An 18,019-nucleotide genomic window follows, 5' to 3' on the forward strand; every position below is an offset into this window, starting at 1 on the left:
GTTTGAAACATTCATAACCATACCTACGTATTCTCTAAGAAAGAAAAGTTATATTTAAATGAAATAAGTAACTTGCGTTATTGAAAGACTCAAATCTACGATTGAGGTAATTCCGAGTTTTACGATTTAATTCCATATGTACATACATGTATACATATATACTCGTATACACATAGTCTATAATTGTATGTGTATAAACAAAATTGTTTTTATTCATCTAATTGATCAGTGATATGCGTTAATGTTGTTATACATTTGGGTGGTGTTCGGCCACGATATTTTGCCATTGAATGTCTCAACTGTAAACCACCTTCGGTGAATTTTTGTTTTGGAGGAGAAGAGGGCCCCATAGGTGGTGGTTTTTCGGTACTTGCTCTCGGCTCCGTTGCAAAACGCACTTTTTCTGTAGTTTCTTCAGTCTTACCTGCTTCAGTTACTTCGGGTTTATAGCAGCGCAGTATTACAAATTTGAAGAAATCAATATCCTTGACATGACCGTAAAAGTCCTCCCGGAATTGCCAATATTTGGGGTAGACCTGATGACGCAACATTGCCGTATACAGTACAGTGCGTTGTTGTTCGCGAAATATACGACGTTTATGATCTTCTAGCTTGATTTTCCAATTATTTTCACTCCAAAGTTGAGCCAAAGCGATACGTATACGTGGTCGTAAATAATATTCGATAGCACTACGTGTTGAGGAAAAAGAAGAAGGTTATGAAGGAAATATTTTATATTAAAAAGTCGTTTAATTACTCGCGTAGGTGTTGTTGTGTCCTCTTAAATGTGTAATCTTCAATGGGCTCCACGAATTTATGTATCTCTGCCGTGTTGCATAAAGCTTTTGGAATCTTGACATACGTGCTGACATACATGAAATATATGGTTAAGGTAAAGGGTTAAAAGCATACAAAAAAAAAATTCTATTGAAATTTTGGCTTAAATTTGTATTTGGTGCGGTCAGAAGAACGTGCTGTGTATGATATTATTTCGACAACAACTCGTCAAATTAAAGCGAGCGTTTGCCGAAAAAATTCCCGGAATTTTTTACTGTCGAACTCAGCAGGATTTCTAAAATGGTTTCCAACCGATCAAAAAGTTTAGAAGTTGAACGTCAAAAAGAAGACTTTATTACATGCCTTTGAGAAATAAACTATACATGTACATATGTATATGTATCATATGTATTAAACCCATGCAAACAGTTCAGTTATCGCTGACACACAATTCTGAAAGCTTCCAAAAGCTCAGTCTATTTCACCATTGTTTATTGCAAAAATTGAACATTTAAATGCGCCAACTACTTGTCGAGTCTCTCACAGCATATTTGGTGTTAAGTGCATACGACGACGGCGGATAAACTTACGACGTACAAAAAAAAAAAACAACAGCAATTAAGCACCATAATTTAATAACAATAACAATAAAAGCAAAAAACAAATATGACCACTGAAATCAACGATGTTAGCGTCTATCCCGACTATTTGCGCGAAAAGTACTTCAATCAAATATTGTTACAGTTATTTGGTGAAACGGTAAAATTACGTGATTTACAAGTGATACCACAGAAATCATTCGGCAACTATTGCAGTGATATCTATCGTGTTGCATTGAAATATGCACTGAATGATAACAAACGTAAGGACGGGGAAGTGGTTGCGATGAAAGACGAGTCCAATGCACAAAATGCAGTTACAAGAGCGGAGGAGTGCGTGTTGAATGTGCTCGTCAAAGACTTATTTGAGAATTTGTCTTCGATTTCAAATGAGCAATTCATGTACGCACAGGTGCTGCCCGAAATCAATAAGATGCTGCTTAGCTGTCGACGCAAACCGGTGTCACCGACGTGAGTATTGTAATACTCTCTTTTTCGGATTCGCGAAACTTCGTGCTGCATGCTGCAATATGCCATACTCCTACTTAACTATAATCGACCCGGATATACCGAATCCATGCCATGCATGCAAAGACTCTCCGCGTGACACTAACCACCTTTTAACCTGATCCATCAAACAAACTCATATAACACTCGTTTCCATATGGTTTTACTACATAGAAACAAGTTGTTGTTGTGGTTGCGGCGACAGAAACCGTCTTAAAGTAATTTGGAGGAATGCTGCCGAGTTGACAGTCCTTGGCCAGAGACCGTTCCGGTGATGTCTACCCGACTGTCGTGGAAACGGTTCGAAAGAAGTCGTTTCCCGGGCTTTTTGCTAGATGACTTCGATGGCAATCAACTTGTGCCCCCAAGGAGTGTCTAGATACTTTGCTACAACCACAATTCTATCCTTTTCGAAAAATTCATAGCTTTATGAGAACCCACCTTATAACAATACATAACTGCGGAAATGTGTTTTAAAAAAATGTTTTTCATATCCCTTATAAGCAGATTACCAAACTTATTGTGAACCACTCTACAAGCTCACGTTTCTATATAATATTTTTTTCGTTTCAGTGTATATCACGCTATTAAAAATAACCGAGAAACACATTTCTTCGAAGATCTAACACCACGTGGCTATGTTATACAGCCACGCACTACTGGGTACAACGAGGACGAGACACGTCTCTTATTTAAACGCTTGGGAGAATATCATGCGGCATCGCTCATCTTCAAAGAATCGGTAAGTACCAACCCAACAGAATTTGTTTTTCCCAAAAAAGCACTAATAAAATTGATTACCGTTAGCACCCTGGGATTGAGGGTAAAATGCGTGAATTCTATGCAGTCAGCGATCCAGCTCTAGAACTTTTCATTGAGAATCAAATGTACGACAACATAGAGTATGTCGTTAAGATTATAGAAACCTGGCCGGGTTATGAGAGCATCATCGCGAAAATGCGTACAAATACACGAGAAGTGTTTAGCGGTAAATTCTTGCCATTATTTGATCGGACGCAGTCTAAATTGAATTTGGTCTTACATGGTGATATGTGGATAGCCAATCTACTGCTGAAGTATAATAGCGACGACGGCAGCGCAGAAGATGCAGTCTTCGTAAGTGGCTAATGCCAAAAATGTGTGTGTGTATATAATTATATCGATAATTGTTCCCTCTCCTCTTCTAGTTGGACTATCAGAACAGCAACTGCGGCAGTCCAGCCTTCGATATACACAATCTTTTCATGACGAGCGTGCAATTGCCGGTGATGGCGCAGAGTTATGATGATATCATTGTCGATTATTATGTCGCCTTTCGTTCAACTCTACTTGCGCTCAAATATTCTGCCGAGCGTGTGCCAGTTTTGCAGTGCATTCTTGATGAACTTCGTCGCACCGATTACTTCAATTACTATTTACTTATATTTCCATTCGCTCAGACGATGCTCGGCGATGAATTGGTAAAAGGCATGAATTTCAATACTCTCCATGATGAAAAACGTATGGAAGCCAATCGTGCCAATATCTATAGCAACGAGCGCGTCCTGGAGACCTATAAATATATGCTGAAGGCGTTCGATGAGAGAGGCTTGCTGGACTGATGTGATGTACTTATATGAGATGAAATCTCTTATTTTCATGACAAAAACACTATGCGTGTATTACAATTACAAATTTTTTAAGCAAAATTAAATTTTTAATAAATTATTAATATAGGCCAACGAAATATATTTCATAGCAGTGGGAGTTCTTTTACCTCCTAGCTTTAACTACTCATCATATATGTATTAAGCAATGCTTTTCTGTAAAGTAGGTCTCAGTGGTGGTGATAACATACTCATTGCTCTCATATTTTGCCCATGTGAATGAATATTTCAAGTTTGGATACAAAAATAAGTCGCAAAGATCAAAAACTGGAGAATACGGTGGATGGAGAAGCAGTTTCTAGACTATATTGATCAGTTTGGCCGTAGATCACATCTTTTGAATCACAGAAAATAGAGGCCTTTATCTTTCTGAGCGTGATCCGAGTTCATGCATCTATTATGTGTCTGACGTTTTTGGGAGTCCAGCTTACAGTTAAATATAAAAAAGCTCAGTATTCTCGCTCTAGGTAAACGCTATTATAATGCCCATTCATTCTATTATTATTAGTATACACTCTAATATTAAGTACCTATTTATATTGACAAGATAAGGTTGCAATGAAAATGCATGTGTCATAAGCTTAATAAATCAATATAAAGATTTATCAGTCGTACATAAGTATGTACAATATATATATTCACTTTAAAGGAACAAAGAAGTTTAAATAAAAACACAACTATTTGTGATATTGTATTTAAAAAAATAGTAGTCTGAATAACTCACATTTTGAAAAATTCTATCTTACCTTCTAAGAGGTACAGTTGAGTCTATAAAGCTGGTGTCTGGTGTCAGTTGACGTCGGAAGGTCTAAGGTAAGTCGTATATCATATGTTGGGATTCCGAAGCCTATCTTATGATCCTAGGGTCTGTTCAAAAACGATGTGAATAGTTGTTAAATGACCTCCCGATCATCTTCTTTATGTCGCGCTGATGATGATGGGACCCTAGATAGGCTTGATGATAAATGGCTTATTTAGGTGATTTCTGAATATGCTTTATGCAATATTCCTCTAACGGTATAAAATTTAATTTAACTAGATCTTAGAGATATCTACAAGGATCACCCTTAAATACTTCGGAACTTATCTAGTAGATGCGCTTTTATTATGGAACCAGCTATGCTGTTGGTAGTTGGGGTAGAAAAAGATGATCCTCGCGTTAGTATCTTAATTTCATCAACTTGTGAATATTTGCGTTTTCGATAACAGTGTATAGTACGATTTCCAAAGCTCTAAATCCATACTTATTTCAATTCATACTAAATAAGTATTTTTTTTTTCAAAAAGTATTCGTTTTTGACGCGAAATTGTTTGATAATATTTGATAATATAATATTTTCAATTAAACAAAGTCGCAATAGACTTTTGAATTAAAAAAAGTAGAAGTGTGGGCGCGCTTATCTCAATTTCACAATCCCAAGCATATAGTGAGAAGAGAGCGATAATGACTGTTTATAAAAGCTTCGCTAAAAAGCTCTTCCCATAGCTATGTACAAATATACAAGTATACACATATATAGGGTTTGGGATGAGCACCTGCAATATTTGAAATCAGTTGGAAGCTCACTCGTGCACCGGTGGTATTGTGAGCGAACGTTGAACGGTAGTTTGGAAGAGCGTTTGCTAAAACATATATAGTAATATATATAGTAACAAACACGACGTTTAGTGCGTAAGTAACTATTTAAAAATGTCCACAAAGCAAACCGAAGCGACATTAATATCGCCCTACCTCAATGCGGACTTTATTAAACATGCACTGGAACGTCATTTTAATGGCGCGCTAGATGGCAGCAATCAGGATAAAATCGAAATGTTGGAATGCCAATTTGAACGTGCCACAGCAGAGGGTGAAAACTTTTGTAGCGTCATCTATCGTGCAAAAGTACAATTTCGTTTGCAAAGCGCAGGTGCGGAAAATTCGAATGAAAAGCGCGAAATAACGGTTATTGTGAAAGATGTATTGGGAGAAATAGCCGAACTCGGTTCGAATGAGTTGGCTATGTATAAACATGTGCTGCCGGAAATGCAGAAGATACTTGACCAAGCCGCCGAGAAGCATAAGATTGGTGATGCGGTTGCGACGCAGAAATTTTATGCCAAGTAGGTGTAGTAGTATATCAAAATAATAACAGCAAATTTGAATTTTTCATGTGTTTTTTGTTAATTTAGTTGCTACTTTTGTGAGCGTAAGCCACGTGAGATTTATGTTTTAGAAGATCTGAATGACGCCGAATATCGCAGTATGAACCGTTACGTTGGTCTGGATTTAGAGGAGACGAAAGTCGTTCTGAAAAAGCTTGCAATATTCCATGCCGCCTCAATGAAGTATATAGAAAAGGTAAGTGCAGAATGCAGAGAGCAGAGAAGCGTAAGCTTACGTAACATACATGGTCACAGCAGAAGCTTAAAGCTATGCAGCTAATGACTTTAGTGGAGGGGTAGCCATACAATTTCCGTGAAGTAGCCATAAAGTAACAAGGTGTTAAGGACTAGCAGAAGGGATTTTTGATTCCGAAAGCGCGATAAGTTTTGAATTTGGGTTTCGAAGTGGGAAATTAATAAAAAATAAGACACTTACTAAAAAAATTGTAGACTGTCACTGAACTATATATTTATATGCCGGACAATATCCTACTTAATGGACCCCAATGGCATATATTAGAGTTGTCCACAACATTCCTTTCCTTAGTAGAAGACGTTGTACTGTATGACTAGGAAAGAGGTTATTACCAAGGTTCGAAAGATTCTGTCTACCCTCATACGTGTTTATGCTAGACCAGTGTTCATTGAGTAGCTGCAATGTCCATCTCTTTCGAAGAAGACAATACTTCGGTCGAGTAGTAAAATTTATACACAGCAAATCGACAGTGGCCACAACGCTTTCTACAATGTGGTATACACTTCCGATCTAACTAAACAAATGATTAAATATTTAGTTTATAGAATTTTTTCCATCTAGATTAATCCTATTCTCGAATCCCGAAGAATACATAAATGTTCTCGAATCTCGTTTAAATTGAAGACATCTATATTCATAAGAAAGTATTATAAACACAAAACCTCGGGTTTAACACAAAGATTGTGTTCCATCCCTACCGGATCATTTTTTCTCGACTTAACCTTACACTTTCTTTCAGTTCCCCACAGAATCGGCTGCGCTAATGCCTTCAACATTTACGGTAACGGCTAACGGTAAGAACGAGGATGTCTTCTCCAATGCTATTTTTGTGGGTGGCATAACAGCGGCGACGAAAATTGTGGCAGAATGGAAAGATTTTGAAGAGATCGCAATGAAAATGCGCACATTTGTCGAAAAATTCGACGCATGCGCCAAGCGTGTAATGCGACCGGAACGTTGCCGCTTTAACGTGATTACGCATGGCGATCTCTGGGCAAATAATATACTAATGAAATATGCGTCAGTAGATGGGAAGCAAGTGCCACACGATGCAGTATTTGTAAGTGGTTAACAGATCAGCTTTCAAGTTTATCAATTGAAGTAATTTTTCAGGTCGATTTTCAAATGGATTTTGTTGGCAGCTGTGGTTACGATCTCAATTTCTTTCTAAACACAAGCGTTCAATTGGATGTCTTGAAGTTACATCGCTATGAGTTACTGCGCCATTATTACACACATCTAAAGGATACACTGAAAATCTTGGGTACCGAAGAATCGGACATACCCAGTGTGCAAGTGGTTATGGAGGAAGTGCGTGATTTGGAATTGGTTAGTTACTATGCGTTGGCATGTGAATTGCCGATATGCTGCATGGATCGTGAGGGTTCAGTAGGTCTGACTTTGCATAGCTTGATTGATCCGACAATCAAAGAAGAAACACATAAGAAGATGTTTGCCAACAAGCGTGTATTAGATATGTTGCGTTACGGATTGGATCGCTTGAACGAACTGGGTGTTTTAGATTTATTATGAATAGTTTCAAAATAAATACAAAATTCTTATGAATTTTTACAGAATTTTCATGCAGTGTATGGTATGTTAAGAAATTCGTTTTGCCCTCTGACATTATATGAACCGGACGAAATTGCAGTCATGTTTGGACTGATGATGAAAGTCTTCAGTTTCGTTATTAAAATAAAATTACTACCAAGTCGAAAGATTTTATCAATTCGAACTCCCATAAAGCATTTCCCTTATAAGGTTAGATGTGCTAAGATGACGAGCGGACCTCGTAAGAAGTAAGCCCTCAGTAGTTTTTGATGCTGCGAAAGTAGATGTATGTACTTGTATATATCGACCTTATCCAGCTAAGATTATATAGTATGGATTTAATAACTTCAAGTAGGGTTTAAAAACATCTTTCTTGTTTGAAAAATGTACAATAAAAGCGCTATATAGAGTAAAAACCTTACGAAAAAAGATCGGTTTTTAGAATAAAACCCGAAGACCCAAATGTCTACACACATACTATTTTTGCATGCCATCTACTACTTACTTGGCAAGCAAAACGAATGGAAAAGTGTCGTTTATCGGTGGCGTACGTTCTCGTTTCGAAGGGAAACGCGGAAACTTCTTCATATCTCTCTCGAACCAAGGATAATCATTTGTCATTAGTTCCTTGACGTTCTTAAGTTGTCTCAGTTCCGTAAAAGTGTTGCCAGCGGAGAAATTATATTCCAATGGTGGCGGTAGCTTACAAAGGAAGTGGTATCCTGGTATTAAAGAAGGGATATAAGAAATATATAGTTTGAAAATGAAAATACTTAAATCAGTCACCTGTTGTGTGACACTCTTCATTTTGATGCTCCAAAAAATACAATTCACATGATTTAGGCTTTTGATAGTTTTTGAAATTCGATATACGATCAACAAAATATTGAAAGAGATCGGTAATATTTTGCTTAAACTCGAAACGCATTTCCAAGGTGTCGCTGTAATGAAAAAAAAATAAAAAATATTTTATTAGCTAATTAAAATAACAATTAAAAATTAAAACTGCTAGTTTATTAAATTAAAAAATCCTACACATATTCGTATATAATTTTTTTTTATAATTAATGTAGTTCGAGCGTTCGTTGTCTAATATCAACTATACCGCAGCAATTTTCCAGTTGATAAAGCATTTTCATTTGCATAGTAGTAATAATAATAAACGCAAATAATATAGACGGTTGTATGTATGTTTAATAATGATAATAATGCTATGAAGGCAACTACGCAGTGAAAAGGAATAGCAAGCTTCAAGCTCAATGTTGCATGAGCCATGCAGTGCATTATAGCTTGCTTGCACATTCACCTATATTTAAAGTACCCTGCAGGAAATCTAACATTACTCAAACTGGTATATTTTTGCAAAATGTGTACTAATTGGGGACGGAAAGGTAAGAGCAGAGGATATATATCGATTGGATTCATTGTGGGAAGAGGGCTTTGTATGCAGAAGTTTGAAAGTTCGGGTTGCACTGCCACTCTCAAAATTATAAATATGGAGTAATTAATAACAAGCAAAAAATTTAACTTCCGCTGCATAGAAGCTATATACCCTTTGCAGGTGCATTTTTACAGTATACAAATATGTTCATTCTGATTTTAATTGGTCAGTTTATATGGCAGCTGTATGCTGGTTGGATATTAATCTCTGTAAAATTTCATGACTATACCTCGCCAAATGAAAAAAAGTTTTGCATCCTCCACTTAATTCCTATCCGTTTGTATGGCAACTATATGCTATAACTAAAACTATCAGCTTTTTTATGAAAGCGAGCTTTTGACACTTTTTGATGTCTTACATTGCAACTAGTTCGCAAGTTCGCAAGTGCGCATTTTCCTACAGGGTAAACTTATGCATACATTCATTCTGTGATAGCACTAATCATAAATGCAAAGTACCTACACATCACTAGTATTATCGACGACGTTGCACATCTTCTTAGCTACGAGTACTATGTTCAGCTGTCTATTACGTTTGCGAGTGGGCGCTTGGTGCGGGTTTGGTATGTCAAAAAGCTATTGGACTGAGTTATACGGAAACGTAGTTGCAGTTGAGTGAGGAAATGTCTATGCCAATGTCATTGCATCGTTAACGAGTGAAAGGGTTTAAGCTGCATGTGTATGAAGTTTGCGAAAGGGAGTTCAAGTGGTGTCTTCTAGCCGATTAGAAATTCTACAGCGTAGTGCTCAACCAATTCGTGTGTAAAAATCTTGAAATTTCTTTTATTGAAGAGTTTGCAAGTGTGGCTTTTGTTGACTGTTATCTAGTCATTTGCACGCAATTTTGCGGTGGAAGCTCTAGTTCAGTGAAGATAAGTAAAAGTAGATTGAGAAATTTAAACATTATTTTTGCGCTAAGATATCCTATATGCTTTTTAACGGTACGTTGCAAAGAATGGACGTGACTAGGTAAGTAATGTCTAGAAGTGGGATTAAGTTTAAGTTAATACTATAGTAGAAGGGTTTTGAGTATTACTCTATAAAAATTTCTAGAGCTTTATTTCCGAATATTTTTTGAGAATTGTTGATGTAGATTCTTCGTTCTCAATAAATTAGCGTTCGCAATTTGAAAATCTTAATCTAACAAAAGGTCGTCAGGTATAGACAACTCTGTTCTGTAGAGGTACTTATCTTCAAAATTCGAGAAAGTTTGCCACTATGTCACAGTTTGGACTATCTTGTAGGCATTTCAAACGTCCTAGTGATTGTTGTGAGTCTTTCTAACAACTTATGTTCCTCCAAAGCTACTTCCTGTAAGACGCATCGAACTGGACTTTGTTAATTTGTTGGTGTTGTATGCACAAATCCTCGAGTTTATTCCATCTTGTAATAGAGTTCAGCTCCAACTTGAGGTCGAAAGAAATTTCGTTCCTCAAATGACGGATGTTTTCATAGGTTTTCATAATGAACTTATGTATATTTCCTCTTAATCAGGATCCGATTAAGCTATTTTTTTGATACTTATGACTTTCTAACTTTTGAAGTCTTCATAGACTTGCACAAGATTACGCTTATCAAACTTACCGCACGTTGTTATTCTCCTCATCATAACGCTCCAACTCCAAGCCGAGTTCACACGCTTCTTCTGTCGTTGATATATTCAAAGCATTACCGAAACTCACTTTTACTACCGTCTGCACGATAATTTCCTCCTCAATCGTATATTTGCCCGAATCAGACATACGCGGTTCACTGCCAGCTGTATAAATTGAACTGCTCTTAGTAGTTGCAGTATTCTTGTGGGTTGTAGTTCCCGCTACATTTTCACCCCCTGTGGCTCGAAAATTTGGTACTTGGTCCTTGTATTGGTCCAAATTCAAATTTTCAATTGTGGGTAATACTTTGTAGATATATGCCGATATACCATCAATGGCCATTAGAGTGATGACAATATTATTCACCGGCACTTCGTACAAGTCGATTTGAACTTCGGCATACTTTTTATGTAACATATGAAAGCTACTATAGCGGCTAGTCACATATGAAGGATCATCATATTTACGTGTCTCTTCACCTTCGCCAGAGATAAAATAGTGAGACATTGTAGATAAAACACGTGAGTGTGGGGATGGCGATTTGACATCGGACACTTCACGTTTAAGCTTTTTACCAGCTTTATTGGATGGTGAAGTCTTTGCAGTGAGGCTCTTATGGGTTTGCTTGTGCGTAGGTGAAGTGCTCTGCGAACGGTGGCCAGCTTTTAGATTACGGCTAGTCTAAAGTGAGGGGGAAAACAGTTAGAAGAGTTAAGTAAAAAAATAACAGCGTCTTACTGACAAACTGTCGGAGTATTCGCCATAATCCTCATCCATATGCGAAGAACTCAATGTGACAGCAGTGTCTGAAACATAAAATTCAGATTTGCGAACCGACATCCAATGACAATAAAAATTTCATGCACTTACCAGCGTCGAAACCGAATGATTCAATCTTCTCCTCTATCTTTGTTAATAAAACGGTGCCATCTTTGTGATAACACTTCAGAGAGTCCGCAGTCCAAATCATGCGTACACCATCACCGCGTTCTGCATAGCTTTCGTTCGCAAAATAGTCGTGCCATTCTATAGTAGGCTTAGAGCGACCTTTGTAGACCTGGAATAAGGTAAAGTATAATTTATTAAAGCAAAAACTGAGGGTTCCTCCAAATATGTTAAAGAAGAAAAGCTCAAGTTGAAGATACATTCCCCCAATTGGAATAAGAACCTTCGCATATCTGATCTTATTCAATTCAAATCCATTTCCTTTGATGTTAACGTTTTTCTAAATTTATACATTGTCTTTTCGACCTGCGACATGTATTGTAGTATTAATAATTGGAAAACTGAAAAGTTTTAGGGAAGTAGAAGATTCTAACCCACAACAAATCTTGTGTCCTTTAATCCCATCCATAGGCAGATAGAGCCAATCTGGTTACAGATGCTCTTGGTATTTTCAGGTTATTTGCGGCTAATCAACTATATAAGTGGGTTTAACAGGTAGAAGGAACCCCCAAAAACTTTGTCCAAGATAAGTGAGTTTTTGGCACCTTAGCAGTATTACATATTTTCCAATATTTACTGTAGGCCTTCCTGAATAGTTAAAAACCTGCTTCTGTCGACATGAAATCCGACATAGTTGGTCTTATTCCTCGGGACTATTGAGTTCTTTATCTTCGTTTTGCTCACTCATAATGTTGTTCTTAAGTATATATGTATGTAGTTTTGAGCCGCCTTCGAAAGACAGATCGAGTTTAAGAAAAGCTGCCGAGCAGCGATGTTAAAAATATTTCTCTATAATTTTTGAACTCATCGGTACTGTTAACCTACTTTTAACTGACACTTAAAGATTTGAATAAAATTTAGCCTTACAAGATGGCCCTACAAGTTATAAGCCGGGGTTAAAATCAGGTGCTGTTTAAACTCCACAGTAAGGACCACAGTAAGGACAACTACTCTACTCACCTTACCGCGATGTGTGAGATTCACGATATTTCCATTTGAGGTAGTTACAATTAGATGCAAGTACTTGAGCGAATACTTTTGTGTGAGTTCGTTGAGAAATCTCAATTCGTTGTCGATTGATTCAATAAGTAATTCCTTACGCGTTTTGCGTTGAGGATTTCCGAAAGCCACTGATTTATGCGATGAGGCCTTAGAACGTGCTGAGGCTTTGACTGAAACTTTATCTTTCGGATTTTCTCCTTTTTCTTTTTCTTTTAGCTTAACTTTCTTTTTGCTTTTATCTTCACCCTTTACTTTCTCATCATCCAAATCTTTATCTCTTTTCGTATCGCGTTTTGTAAGTCGCGCTGTGTCTTTAGTTGCAGTGCTATCGATTTGTTCGATTTTTAGCGATGAATCTAATTCTTCAGTCATTTCTTGGAAGGCTTCTTCCTCACCCTCCGGAAACTCATACTGATATAAGCGATAAACTTCGCCATTATAACGCATCACCGTTATGAGTTCGTCGTTTTGGTAGTGCACAACAACAGCACCTTCGGTAATACACAAACGACTCTTTTCTCTATTGAACGAGTCTAGTATATGCCATACCTGTTCGACTTGATGCTCATTGTGATAGATGGTCAAACCATTGGGATAGTTTATAACAATTTTAGCGCATTCGTCCACAGTGTTTAGTATACGCAATGAGACATTATTTTTATTAGTGAAACGTAGACATGATGAGACTGAGGTGTTCCAAAAACGTGGTCGAAATATATTGAACAAAATGTCATTTGCATTTAACAATAGGTTTTTATTCATATCGGTGAAGCACCAACGTTCCTCGTACAATTCTACGCGGCCCTCTTCGAAATAGTATTTGGAGCTTTTTATCTGTATCTCCTGACGTACATCTTCGAGATTGTACCCTTGCAGTAAAGGATGATTGTAAGGTAGTCCAGGCGCACCTTCCATATGTGAAGACTTCCTTTGCACGGACAACTCTGTCGGTCTCAACTGTGGCAGTAGTGGTATTTGGCTGCCAACAGCTTGACTCAAGTGTGTTTCCATGTAAGCTTTGAACTTTTTCCATTTCAATGATGTCGGTCTTATAAATATCGACATATCTATGCCTTGATTATCCTTGTCCTTTTTACCTTTTTTCATTAAACTTTGCATGGACATATAGCTTTGCTCGTACTGTGCCTGTATCATTTCGGGCGTGACTAAGGCATCAATGAACTCTTCCATTTGAAAGAGCGTAAAATCGCGAAAGCACAGAGGCGATGGCAAAACCACAACCTGTTGCTCTTCATTTACTTCATTATAGGCGCGTTTGAAGTGATACAATTTGCAGCCGGGCATAATTTCATCCACTTCGCAGGTGTTATATTCGTTGACCCATCTTTGTAAATGTTGCTTCACTATATTCTCGCCGAAGTACATTTTCGCATAATATGGCAACTGAAAGAAGTCTCTGTCCGATAATTCATGGTATTCTTGTACCTGGAAGATGTTTTTCAAACAACCGTTATCTATGTACGAACGCATCAAATTATATTCCAAACTCGTATAGTGCACCGTTTCGAATGAATCGATATTCGTGTAGAGCAGCAGTTCGTGCAGCAGCAAGTTATTGGCGGCAACGCATAAACGTTCAAAGTGTCGCACCTTCAAAATACTATCGAAAGCTGTCGCATAAACATCGCGTAGTTCTTGATTCAAGTCTATGGCGCTCGCCTGTTTGTAGGGCAAGGTGCTGATTTGTGCCTGTTGCGGCGTCAGCTTGCGCACGCGCTCCGCAATTTGATTGAGCAGCCCGTCAAAGTAGATGGCAACCGTTGCCACGTCGCTGGCTATAGCAGGCAGTGGCGCGGTTAAATAGGTTCCCTGCAAATCTAACGATTCGGCGGCCTCTTGTAGCGCCTCCACATTCACTTTCAATGGCATTTCGACATCTATGGTTTGGAATGGCTTTCTATAGTACTGTTCATATTGCTGCAACAGCACTTCGATGTCGAACAAATAATGACAGAGTTGTTCATAGATCTGGTTTGAGTACTTCTCAGCGAGGCAACGTGATATAACGGGTAAATAATGTTGCATATAACCCACTGGTTTTGTTAATGCCAATGCGCGCATTTCAAAGATATCCACCTGTATCTGCTCGATAATGCTCGCAAGTTGTTCTTTGGCTTCCGGATGTGGTAGCAACATGTCGTAGCCGCACTCCTCGGGCAGAAAATGTATGATAGCTTGGAGTGGTTCGCGAGCGCTACGTGGAAGAAACAAAACGAAAATTTGTATACTTGAAAGAATCGGTGGAGTTTAAAACTGTATTATATTGCAAGTAGGCGTAGTTTCCTTCTGATTTCACCTAAATTTCATCCTCATCTTTTACCTAATTATGCTCGTATATGTATAAATATAATTTTCTAAGATAGTCGCTGTGCGAGTATAGAGAGATTGCTAAAAATATGTGCATCAACTGACATTTAGGTTGTTTTTAGAGATAAGAAATTTCCTCGAGGGATAGTTGTCAAACTAGGTGTCAATAATGTTCAGTAAACTTTGGTAAATTTCTATGCATAGGCTTACATTTCCACAGTGTTTAAAAATCGTGGATATTTGTTTTCAAAATTCAGGATAAATCCTGAAGAGACTATCTTGAATTCCGAAAGAGTTAGAATCTAAGTTTGTAGCACGTCTAGGAATTTATTTGAATTTATTTGAATATGTAGAAAAATTCCAATACCTCGAAAGTAAACACCCTGTATGCCACTAGGTTATCAACATTATAACAAACTAACTTCCTTACCGTTATTGGATATACTACACACAACTGAAAGCCGAAAGATATGCAAATGCGAAAGTGTGACTATAATACCGGCACTTACGAGTAGTATATGCAAATCGCGTTAAGCTGCCTCAAGTTCTACGTTCAAGTAAGTAAGTAAATGCGTAGATACCGATATTACATTGCTTACATCCAACAAATAGTTCTACGCACATGTCGGTATGCCTTTCGGGTTGCTTGCGTATGTATGTGTGAATGTTTTGCAACTTGGAAATACCATAAATTCGAATGGTGCTACTGCAATTTTATATTGCACTTAAGCATGATGCATGTGTTGCAAGCTTTTTGATAAACTCTATACATCTTCCCAAACGAGTCTTAATAGTATATTGTACATACTTGGCATACTCTTGGTATTTATACTCGAGTTTCCTTATAAGTTTGTAACAAGTTAAGAAATTGTTTGTGTGTTGCAAGTAATGTTAGAACCGCTTGGAAATGGTTATTTGAATGAGTAAGGAAAACAGTAGCGCCGTTAGAGAAAATTTATCGGTTTAATTTTTTATGGGTTCTTGCTATTACAAGCAGAGGTGATATCTCTATTTTCGATAGCAAAGCCTTTTGGGGCCCTCGTTATTTAGATCCTAGAGAAAAAATATAGTGAAAAAAGTGGAGCTCTTCATCAAGTTTTAGAAAAACCGAACTTTTTTTCAATAAATCCTTTACAAAGAAAATTTGACTTTGTTTCAAAGACCATAGGATATCAAAGATCTTGTATCGGGTTGTTTTTGTTGGAAAAATATTTTTGGAAGGAAATTGTACGAAACACCCCTCTCTCCTGTACCACTGCTTGTGTTTTGTTTAAGAAACAGCTAACAGTGTCTAAGAATCGATTAATGTGTGAGAGTGCAGTGGGTATTATTGACGGCATTTAAAGTGCAATTTATTGTTTTGCAAGTGTAACATTTGCATTTCCTCGCAGCTGACACATGAGCTTAAAATTAGTCCTAAAACTGTTTCAAAAGCTTGCAAGCGACTGTCAATGCCATTTGTGCGTTTAAACTTGTAAATCGTGCAATGCGTACTAGTAAACAAAAAAAAAATAAACTAATAAAATTATATAAATAATGTAAGATTTTCTAATTTGAAAAAGTTTCACATACCTCAAGAGTTTCACATAGAAGTCATTGTCCATATCGCCAATGAGGACTATGAAAATTTTCGAATATTCCGGTTCGTCTTGTATGTACTGCAAGAAACACAGACAGAGAGCGAAAGAGAGAAAGAGCTCAGTTAATTTTAAATATTACTCCCTGCCTTGCCCAGTTTTACCTTCCTTTTGGACAACGGCTCAGGCCGTCCAACTGTGTTGTGTTGCTTCGGCGTCAAATGTGGACATGTTGGAAATGATAACACGGACTTTTTCTTTTCCATCTCCACTCGTGACAACTTTGACGCTTTTGTTTGCTTCGGTGGTGATTTCGGTAAAACAGGTGTCTTTCTGGATGCCCTCTTGTTCGACTTACGCTGCTCTTTGAGTAATGTTGCACCGGTGGGCACATTTAGGTTATCCATCCAATAATCGATTAAACTGAATTTCTTCTCTTCGGCAATTATATGAGACGTACGGCGGTATTCGGCTAAACACTCTTCGATGGCCTCCATAGCGACGGTGTAATTGTCAAATCGTTTCGTATTGCGTACTAATTGCAGAAGATTGAAGGTTGTAAGTTTTCACAAGCAATTCAAACTCACCTTTTAGTGCCAGCTGCTTCGCTTCTTCTTCGAGATCAATTATGAAGATACGCCTGCGTAGGCCCGACTGCACGCGCTTTTTGAATTCTTCACATATTGAGTTTAAAGAATTCGTTTGAAAATTAATCGCATATAGCTTGTAGTCATGGAATTTATTTGGCTGCACCGGTAAAAAAAAATTTTAATTGAAAATGGTAATTGAAATCGAATTAAGGCTAACCAACCGATTGCGAATGGGTAAATCTCGTGGACATTTCACGTTTGTATAAAGAATTATTAGAAAAAATTGGTTGAAAATATATTTTTATATTTATTTTTTTAGTCTCTCAATTTCTGATGTTTTCAAAAGCTCTAAAAATATTTGATATTTATATTCAACACAAAATCAACACTAATATTACAGGGTTTCGATTCTCAAAAATAATGTGATAAGTCTATGTCTGTATATCTCTTAGATAATTTAAATATAATTTGTTTTTAAAGAGAGCTGCTGTTCTTCTGGAAACTATAACCAGACGTTGGCCATAATTAGAAAATAGTCCAAACAGCTATTTTCATTCCGATACAACAATTAATATGTATACTATATATCTGGGCCACCGAAATCTAACCATCGTGTTTGACTCGTAAAAAGTTTAACTTTAGATTCCTTTTTGATTTTAGACAGTCCCTGATAAAAAAAGCCTCGCTTATAGTACTCGTAATAGCTGACTACTATTCAACACGCTCAGAGTGTGATGTTTTGCTTAGGAGAGAGAGGAAAAGTGAGAGAGAGAAAGCGAACGAGAGAGAGAGAGAGAAACTGTGATAGAGAAATAGTGAGGTAGTGAGAAAAATAGCGTGCTGTCACTCGACTTTTTTCTCATTGTATTTCTTGTTTTCATTGAAGGCAAGAAATAAGTTTGTAATTCACCACTGGTTTCTTTTAAATCTCTTCTAGAAATATAGTTTGGAAATTGACATTTCTTGGTTTAGGCGCGATTTTAGTATAACTTGTGGCTTGTGCAGTGGTTGAACAGATGGTTTCTGTAGAAAGCTAACAGTTTTAAGCTGTCCATGAGCTC

General features: G+C 37.3%; 3 protein-coding genes across 4 annotated transcripts; 2 read left to right on the forward strand and 1 right to left on the reverse strand.

Moving 5' to 3' along the window:
• Positions 1-72: 72 nt before the first annotated feature.
• On the reverse strand, positions 73-17,290 carry ms(2)34Fe (male sterile (2) 34Fe). Its single transcript, XM_036358368.2, has 12 exons — positions 17,180-17,290; positions 16,956-17,115; positions 16,533-16,903; positions 16,364-16,449; positions 12,422-14,678; positions 11,387-11,573; positions 11,255-11,322; positions 10,506-11,197; positions 8,268-8,422; positions 7,987-8,203; positions 758-865; positions 73-690 (listed from the first exon to the last, which is right to left on the reverse strand). Exons 1-12 carry the CDS (start codon positions 17,207-17,209, stop codon positions 210-212), a joined length of 4,812 nt encoding a protein of 1,603 aa, XP_036214261.2. The 5' UTR covers positions 17,210-17,290; the 3' UTR covers positions 73-209.
• On the forward strand, positions 1,307-3,623 carry LOC106626372 (uncharacterized). 2 transcript variants are annotated; one of them, XM_036358470.2, is made up of 5 exons: positions 1,307-1,847; positions 2,457-2,625; positions 2,691-2,871; positions 2,944-2,999; positions 3,071-3,623. In XM_036358470.2, exons 1-5 carry the CDS (start codon positions 1,444-1,446, stop codon positions 3,482-3,484), a joined length of 1,224 nt encoding a protein of 407 aa, XP_036214363.2. In that variant the 5' UTR covers positions 1,307-1,443; the 3' UTR covers positions 3,485-3,623. The 2 variants fall into 2 exon arrangements, with proteins under 2 accessions (XP_036214363.2, XP_036214359.2); XM_036358466.2 differs by having other exon boundaries at positions 1,308-1,847; positions 2,691-2,999.
• Positions 5,074-7,507, forward strand: LOC118680106 (uncharacterized). Its single transcript, XM_036358465.2, has 4 exons — positions 5,074-5,632; positions 5,702-5,870; positions 6,670-6,990; positions 7,044-7,507. Exons 1-4 carry the CDS (start codon positions 5,220-5,222, stop codon positions 7,461-7,463), a joined length of 1,323 nt encoding a protein of 440 aa, XP_036214358.2. The 5' UTR covers positions 5,074-5,219; the 3' UTR covers positions 7,464-7,507.
• Positions 17,291-18,019: the final 729 nt, after the last annotated feature.

The sequence above is a fragment of the Bactrocera oleae genome, chromosome 6, assembly GCF_042242935.1.
Source record: "Bactrocera oleae isolate idBacOlea1 chromosome 6, idBacOlea1, whole genome shotgun sequence".
Lineage (NCBI taxonomy): Eukaryota > Metazoa > Arthropoda > Insecta > Diptera > Tephritidae > Bactrocera > Bactrocera oleae.